This window comes from Cloeon dipterum, chromosome 4 (assembly GCF_949628265.1).
Source record: "Cloeon dipterum chromosome 4, ieCloDipt1.1, whole genome shotgun sequence".
In the NCBI taxonomy this organism is placed as follows: Eukaryota; Metazoa; Arthropoda; class Insecta; order Ephemeroptera; family Baetidae; genus Cloeon; species Cloeon dipterum.
The window spans coordinates 11,136,392-11,144,575 of NC_088789.1; the positions used below are offsets into that span (position 1 = coordinate 11,136,392).

An 8,184-nucleotide genomic window follows, 5' to 3' on the forward strand; every position below is an offset into this window, starting at 1 on the left:
CTTTACTTTCAATTAAGTTTTCATTTTTCTAAAATTTAAATACAACACTAGTTCTTATAGTGTTGGCTTGTATGTGGTTCCAACTATACTTTGAAAATGTTGCAGGAAAAGTGTCACCAATATTGGCCGAGTGATCGGTCTGTGCGCTACCTCAATTATGTGGTTGACCCTTTGGCTGAGTACAACATGCCTCAGTATATTCTCAGAGAGTTCAAGGTACGTTATCAATATAAACTTATAAAAATTTTCATCAACAAAAATATATCCGCAGGTGACGGATTCAAGGGATGGACAATCACGCACAGTCAGACAGTTCCAGTTCATAGAATGGCCTGAGCAAGGCGTGCCAAAGTCGGGCGAGGGCTTCATCGAGTTTATAGGGCAAGTTCACAAGACCAAGGAGCAGTTTGGTCAAGAAGGCCCGATCACTGTGCACTGCAGGTGGGGAAAGTTAAATTTGTAACTAAATTAGACACTCATTCTCTGAAAAATTCAGTGGAGGCGTTGGACGGACTGGCGTTTTCATCACCCTCAGTATAGTTTTAGAAAGAATGCAATATGAAGGAATGGTTGACCTTTTGCAGACTGTCCGAATTCTCCGCACACAGAGACCAGCCATGGTTCAAACCGAGGTAATGAATCTAAATTACAAAATGATACACTAAATGAATGACTAAATCTTTCACACAGCAAATATTTAAATAATAGAAATATCATTGAGCTGTAATGATGTTGATCTATAATTAGTTCTGGTGAAAAAATTTAAAATAAGAGGTATTTCTGGGAGATTTTATGTTCTGCAATTTTAAATTTCTGTTCATCAATTTTTTCTTATTTTTGGGGTTGGTTCCTGGGGTCATATTAGGTTTTCATGAGAGTCAAGTTTCAGGGGGAAAATCGAAGTACCTTTCCGCATAATTAGTGTGAAATTTTTAGAAACAATCTCCTGGAGTTCACCAAATCGTGAATATCTTGAGTTCCAATTAAGCTAGAACCATGAAATCGGTGTCAAAAGATAACTAGCATATTATATGTTTTAAATTGCAACATTTAAAAATTACTTTGCATTCTTATAAACAATCCAGTTCAAACACTAACAGGTATGATGTTAACTAATGCGCTTTTGTTTCAGGAGCAGTACGAATTCTGCTACAGATCCGCTCTTGAGTACTTGGGCTCATTTGAGTATGCTGCCTGACAAGAACTGGCCGCCGAACTAAAGTTGTGGTAAATCATGTGCGCAACAAATCGTCTTTATGAGCCATGTTGGTTCGCATTTATATGAGATGTGATAATAGTTAAGAGAACATAATATATTATGCGAAGAGTGAGGGTCAAGCAAAATGTGGAAATACTCATGAGTGTTGTTACTCTCTAATGTTTTTGCCAGTCTGAATGTGAGTGAAAAGTCAACAGCTTTTTCTATCTTGATCCTGCCTGAATCTTGTGTTTGTATCAAAAGTTTGGTGTTGCAAAATTCATATGTCTGAATGTGATTTAGAATGGAAAACATGTCACACAGTCCATAAATAATATCATGGTGTAACAAGGAGGGAATATAATAAAAAGTTTTAAACCAATGTGCGTTTGTGATGTGTAATTTCACGATTTATTTTTCATCTGAATAGACTATATTAGCGGAACAAACGCTTGATGCAGGTAACAACATTTATGATACAGCATATTTACACATTGGCGACAAAAATTTGTTCACACCAGCATGAAGAATAATATTTTCTTTTCCAATGAGTCTACACCAACCTACCCCAGAACATAATATTATTGCCGGTGACAAATCGGAATGTAATTTGTTCAAACGATTATTAATACTTTCCCCTAAAAGAGCAGGTCCTTATCTTGCTCATCAAGCATGTTTGCTGGCTGTTCCAACACAACTCCTGATTTTTGCAGAGCTGCCTTTGCGTCCTCGGTTTTCTTGCGCGCGATTCGCTTCTTGTCCTGGATTTTCTTCAACCTGATAATTAAATATTATGAGTTAACTATTCAGAAAATAAAAAACAGTGAAAGCTTAAGCCTCTGTAATGATCTTCAAAAAATATACCTGTAGAACTCTTCTCTCTCAAGTTCATCAAGCTCGGACACGATGTATGCCAGTGTGCGCTCAATGCGAGGAATAATCACTGCAATTTGAGTCAAAATGCAAGACCAGAAAAGTTGGGGTGAATAAATAATAAAAAAACATCTGTGTTGAATTTTAAAATCAGTGTTTGTTCTCACCATGCTCGATTGCGTTGACACGTCGGTTTGTGATCTTGATGACCTCGTCCAAGGTGACGAATGAGGTTTGTAGGGAGGCAAGCTCGACCAGCAGAACCACTGCTTTATGGTAGTTTTTCTTCAGCTTTGCGAACTGCTGACCGCCTCTGGCTAAACCGGTGAATTCATATGTGTCACCTCCATCTTGGTAACTTTCGAACACCGGCAAAGTAACGCCTGAATGATACAAAACAAGCAATTAATCAGCATCCATATTTAAAATAAAATGTCTGAAACGCACCCGCGACGTTGTCCTTCTTTGTGCGAATTTTGAATTTGGCCTTTTCAACATTCTGCAAAATGTTGTCGTTGAAGCCGCTTCCTGTCGTAAACTTTGCCTCAGCCAATGAAAAAGCTGCTTCTTTCATCACCTCGCCCATCAGTGTTTTCGTCTGATAAAATGAAATTATTCTGTTTTAAAACAAACACCAACGGGACAAGCAGTGTTGATTACCTCAATGATTTTGCCCAAAATTTGTCGGAAACGCATCTGTAGAGCATCCGCCTTTTTCTTCAGCAGGCTGTGACCTTTTTGTGCACCCTTTAGCCTAGCCTTCATCAGCATCTGGGCTCTAAATGGAACATGAATACATACGATACAGTTTGACAGAAAGATTTGATAGAAGAAAGATGCTATGGAAAAGGAACCATAAGGTGCAGTTAAAAGTAATGAAATCGAGTGTTATAGAACAGTTTCGTAATGATCTTGAGTTCACATTGAATTTAACTTACCCTCTGGAGGGAAAAATTGCCAACCTTTCCTTTCCAGACATTTTAAAGCGCAAATTTAAATTGTAAGATGTTTAAAGAACCAGCAGCTGCAGCTGTCGGTCAGCAGGATCGATTGCTTGACTTGGGTCTATGGTTTCAAATCAGCTGACCTAAACCAATCACGTGATGGCGCTGTCTTCGCCGTTTATCAGGCGCGACCAATCAGACTACAAAATCCTTCAAGCAGTATTATATTTTCGGCTCACGTTACAATCGGTTTTTTGAAATGCCTTTGATGACAGTGGAATAAATTACCGGTTAAGGAATAATTAAACCGATATGTGGTGACCGGTCATTCATACGACTCATACTGTTTAACTTGAGAGGCGCCAAGTTCGAAAACCACAATAAAACACCAGGTCCACCTGGCCCAGGTGAGACACGACCAACACGAGAGCACGCCTTTGACTAGAGTGCTATAATTTGCCTTTGATACTATGAATAATTAAAATACTTTTTCAGATGAACAAATTTATCAATCACCGGACCTCTGTACTGCTTGTAAACTTACAGAGAGGTGTTCGAACCGTCGGACACCTGCCTCGTCCTCTCCTGCTTCGTTCTAAAAAAACGGAGTGGAGCAACCTAAATATGAATATGTACCTGCACATACGTCGACTACACACTTTCGGACTTTCGTTTAGGACAGCTGGGAAGGCAGAAGCTTCTCCAGGAAGGCCATTTTTTGTCTTCTGGCGACCATATCGAAGCAGTTCGGTGGCCAACCAGGCAGCAGTAGACAAAAACACATCAGAGAAAAAAGAGCCAGCTCCCAAAATCAACAACTCTGACCTTAAGAGGCTGATTTCGCTTGCAAAACCAGAGAAATGGAAACTCACTGGTGTGTAAAAAATGTTTCATTTATTAATTTCTACCTAAAGTAATTATAAAAAGATACTTTTATAACTTAACCTATACTCTCTGGAGGTGCTGACCTAGAAACTAAAAAAACTCATGTAACTTCAAATCAGTTTAAATTGTATGTATTATCGTTTCAACAGCTGCTATGTTCCTGTTGGTCGGCTCCAGTACAGTCTCGATGGCTGTGCCTTTTGCTCTTGGACAAGTGGTTGACGTCTTGTACACCTCTGTCGGTGGGTCTGCTACTGAGAAGCTTGTACCGCTCTGTGCAACCTTGCTAGGAGTTTTCGCAATCGGAGGCCTTTGCAATTTTGGCAGAGTCTATTTAATGAATGTGTCTGGTGAGCATCTGCCAGTATTATGTAACCCGTTTTTAACTAATTATTAAATTGCATTTGCAGGCCAACGGATAACCAACAGACTAAGGAATATGTTGTTTGGAGCAGTTTTAGAGCAAGAAATGGCATTTTTTGATAAAACCAGGACAGGAGAGCTGCTTAGTCGACTCTCTGCTGACACAACTCTGGCGGGACAAGCCTTAAGTCAAAATCTATCTGACGGCCTGAGATCTGTCATAATGGCGGCAGCTGGAGTTTCAATGATGGTAAATTCTTTGGAAATGTGTGATTTAATGCCCTAATGATATATTCTTTTAGTTTTATATGTCACCAAAACTGGCGTTAATTGGACTGGGAGTGGTGCCACCAATGGCTGCAATGGCAGTTATTTACGGCAGGTATTTGAAGAAAATCACCAAAAAGACGCAGGTAAAAGTTGCACCTTGGATTCAAACTTGAATTCAAAATATTTTAAATTAATTGTGGCAAAATATTTATTGGGTGCCATTTTGATTATGTCATTGATTTTTTACACACTTTTTAAGTTCTCGATGGATAGCAATGTAGATAATCAAATTGGTCATAAAACCCTTAAAACATAATTCCATTCATTGCAAATGGAATCAATTTTAAAAGAATTGGTGATTTAAATTTGATTTGGAGGTCTCAGTCAAGAAATTTTGAGGCGGCAGCAAGTTGCACTGGCTAGCTTACTTAGCCAAAATAGCATTTTTTGTGCTGGCGGCTGGCGCGGCTGACAAATTTTTAAAACTTTGTGTGTTTGACGATCGAATGGCAAGAGACTTATTTTTTCTCACATTTGATTAATTTTAGAGATCTCAGCCGCGAGATTTAAGGCGGTGGCTGGCGGGACCGGTGGCGGTGGCTGTCCATTTTTACCGCAGCCATCAATGTTTTAGACGTGACGTTTGATAGTGCTTAAAGGCCTGAAGGGCCGGAAGAAATTTTTTCAACATGCACTTTTTAATTTTTGACCCTTTATTACTGGCGGCTGCCCACGAGACCCAAAATTTTCCGGCTGGCGTGGCGCAGCGTGGCTGGCTGAGACCTCAAATTATTTTTCATGTTAGACTAGCGGTTGGTGCAGCTTAGCTCAAGTCACAGTGGATGTCGGCTGATCACGTCAGCCAAAAAAATCCAGCGGTTGGCTTAGACCTCTACATAAATTCAAAATTTAAAACACCATTTTAAAAACCTCCAACCTTAACATGCCTTGCATTTTTGGTCATTTTGCAATTTATGTTGTAGCATCTGAATTTTGCAGGATGCTTTAGCAGAAGCATCACAGCTAGCAGAAGAGCGGATATCAAATGCTAGGACTGTCAAAAGTTGCAGTCGAGAATTGGCAGAAAGTGAAAGCTACGCTGAGAGACTAGAGAGTGTGGTCCAGCTTGCAATGAAGGAGGCCTTTGCTCGAGGGATCTTTTTTGGAATGGTAAATCTTCTAACTGCTTAGAAAGATGTAATGTTCGCTTTCAAAATCTTTGGTTTATTTAACAATGTAAAATTTCAGACTGGCTTTAGTGGAAACGTGGTTGTGTTGCTTGGCCTTTTCTACGGAGGATCGATGGTTGTTGCACAGGAAATCACCCCTGGCTCACTTTCCGCCTTTTTGCTATATGCTGCTTACGTGGGAGTGGCTGTTGGTGGACTGGGCTCTTTTTATTCAGAACTGGCGAGAGGACTCGGCGCAAGTGGCCGACTCTGGTATATTTTGGACAGGAAGCCAGATCTGCCCATTGCAGGTACATTTTTCAAGTGTGTGCTTATATTTTAAATAAAATCAATGCCGTGATGCTTTTCCATATTATAAGCAACCCTGACGCTGCTGTTTTGGGCAATGCATTTTGTTTGGTGAACAGGCGAAGTAATTTGTCCTGAGAGATTATTTACTCTGGCAATTTAGATTATTGGTGTGTTTAATAATTAGTACTGAATGTAATTTCTTCTCGATTTGATCAGGTGGTCTAGTGCCCAACTTGGAGGTGGAGGGAAAAATCAGCTTCAATAAAGTCCACTTCAACTACCCTACTAGGCCAGAAGTCAGCGTTTTGTCTGATCTGGACCTGGAGGTCTCTGCAGGCAAAGTCACGGCAGTGGTTGGCGCCAGTGGGTCGGGCAAGTCGACCCTTGCGTTGCTCTTTTTAGCGCTGTACAAAGCAGATCAGGGCCAGGTGCTGCTGGACGGCATTTCTGTGCTTGACTTGGATCCAAGGTGGCTCAGGGCCAATGTCGGCCTTGTACCCCAAGATCCAGCTCTTTTTTCAGGCTCTGTCAGGGACAATATTTTGTATGGAGCACCTGATTTACTTCTTAACGACCCTACATATGTAGAGGTAACAGCTCTTTTAATAATTCAAGAAGTCGATCTATCCTGTCTGATATTTTCAGGAACGGCTTATCAAGGCTGCAAAGGAGGCAAACGCGTTGAATTTCATTCAAAATTTTCCGCAAGGCTTTGAAACGGAATTGGGTGAAAGGGGAGTCACCCTCTCAGGAGGGCAAAAACAACGGTTGGCTATTGCCAGAGCCATTGTGAAGAATCCAAGGATATTACTGCTTGACGAGGCAACCAGGTTAATATATCTCAAGTTCAATGCACCATGAGATACTCATTCCAATTATTGAAGTGCATTGGATGCTGAAAGTGAGGCTTTAGTTCAAGAGGCGCTTGAGCGGGTCATGAAAGGACGCACAGTACTTACCATCGCACACAGGCTTTCAACCATAAGAAATGCAGGTAATTTAAAAAACGGAATTAATAAATTCAAACTTCAAAAATTGATTTTTTTGTCAGAGGTAATAATTAATAAATAAATAAAATCAGGGCATGTATTGAACATGTAGAATTTACTATCTAAAATGATAATTCAAATTCTGTTCACTGGATAAAACAATTTATCTGCTGATAACCAACATGAAATAAATTTTAAGAGCTTATATATTGTTATTGCTTTCTCTTGTTGCTATTAAATTTAATTCATAGCTTAATGGGATGATGTATGCAACTAATATTTTTGTTGTGCAATTTAAATATTTAAAATTATCAGAAAATATCCTCATTTCAATTTAATTTGCTTGCAATATAATTACGTTTCTACCAAAAGCAGAGATTTTACAAAAATTTCACTTTTGTCTTCATTGTGTTTGGTAAATGTATAAAATATTCAGTATTATTCTTGTCCTGACTTAACAAAAAAAATCAGCTCAAAACATAATCATACCATCGCCCCTTTATTTAATATCTCTATCTAATCTGACTGAATTAAATACTTTTCAACACTGGCAAAGAGTCAACCTGTTGCCCTGAATATATCTTAATTTTTTTCCTTTCCTCCATCATTTCAGACAGCATAGCTGTACTGCAGGCTGGCCGGGTGGTGGAACAGGGAAGCTATGACCAGCTCATGGCCTTGGAGGATGGTGCTTTCAAAAAGTTAGTCCAACACCAAACTTTCCAGGAGATGCCATCAGCTGCAATCCAATTAGAAAGTTAGCGGGGCAGCTTGGCGAAAACGGCAAGTAGAGCGGCTACAAGCTGCTGAGTGCAATCTAACTGTTGAGTGTGTCAAATCAAAGTGTGTAAGCGCGCATTTTATTTGTAGGGAGGGCTACCCCATTACACATCTATTTGGGACTTTGTTGATTTTGGATGAATATTTTATTAAAACCGTGCGAAAATTACAACACTATATTTTTTTCAATATTCCTTCCCTTTTTACGGTTAAATAGGATAATAATGGAGTTAACAGTTTTAAATTATTTAGGGAACCTAGTCGTCTTTATTAATGTGTAATCAAAGATCTTCAACGAAAGTTAGTCAAATCAAAGCGAATTAAAGCTTCTATTCTGAAAAGAAAAATAATGGGAGTGCTCGTAGCAACGGTATTTTTCCAATCAGAAAAAATGTAAGAAT

General features: G+C 39.4%; 3 protein-coding genes across 8 annotated transcripts in view; 2 read left to right on the plus strand and 1 right to left on the minus strand.

Moving 5' to 3' along the window:
* LOC135944818 (tyrosine-protein phosphatase Lar-like) overlaps window positions 1-1,576 on the plus strand; it is a 139,748-nt gene extending 138,172 nt beyond the window's left edge. For all 6 annotated transcript variants that reach the window (XM_065492053.1, XM_065492054.1, XM_065492056.1 and 3 more), the window contains 4 exons: window positions 106-216; window positions 272-441; window positions 497-632; window positions 1,133-1,576. In XM_065492053.1, the coding sequence (XP_065348125.1) occupies window positions 106-216; window positions 272-441; window positions 497-632; window positions 1,133-1,198 (483 nt within the window). In that variant the 3' untranslated portion in view covers window positions 1,199-1,576. The remainder of the gene's footprint in view (window positions 1-105; window positions 217-271; window positions 442-496; window positions 633-1,132) is intronic.
* Window positions 1,577-1,586: 10 nt separating this feature from the next.
* LOC135944821 (V-type proton ATPase subunit D-like) lies at window positions 1,587-3,167 on the minus strand. Its single transcript, XM_065492061.1, has 6 exons — window positions 3,010-3,167; window positions 2,732-2,849; window positions 2,519-2,669; window positions 2,239-2,454; window positions 2,063-2,141; window positions 1,587-1,975 (listed from the first exon to the last, which is right to left on the minus strand). The coding sequence occupies exons 1-6, from the start codon at window positions 3,048-3,050 to the stop codon at window positions 1,837-1,839; spliced, it is 744 nt and encodes a 247-aa protein (XP_065348133.1). The 5' UTR covers window positions 3,051-3,167; the 3' UTR covers window positions 1,587-1,836.
* Window positions 3,168-3,289: 122 nt separating this feature from the next.
* LOC135944820 (ATP-binding cassette sub-family B member 10, mitochondrial) lies at window positions 3,290-7,955 on the plus strand. Its single transcript, XM_065492060.1, has 11 exons — window positions 3,290-3,422; window positions 3,511-3,889; window positions 4,050-4,250; window positions 4,311-4,513; window positions 4,566-4,676; window positions 5,533-5,703; window positions 5,782-6,013; window positions 6,231-6,604; window positions 6,660-6,844; window positions 6,899-7,008; window positions 7,617-7,955. Exons 2-11 carry the CDS (start codon window positions 3,511-3,513, stop codon window positions 7,763-7,765), a joined length of 2,115 nt encoding a protein of 704 aa, XP_065348132.1. The 5' UTR covers window positions 3,290-3,422; the 3' UTR covers window positions 7,766-7,955.
* Window positions 7,956-8,184: the final 229 nt, after the last annotated feature.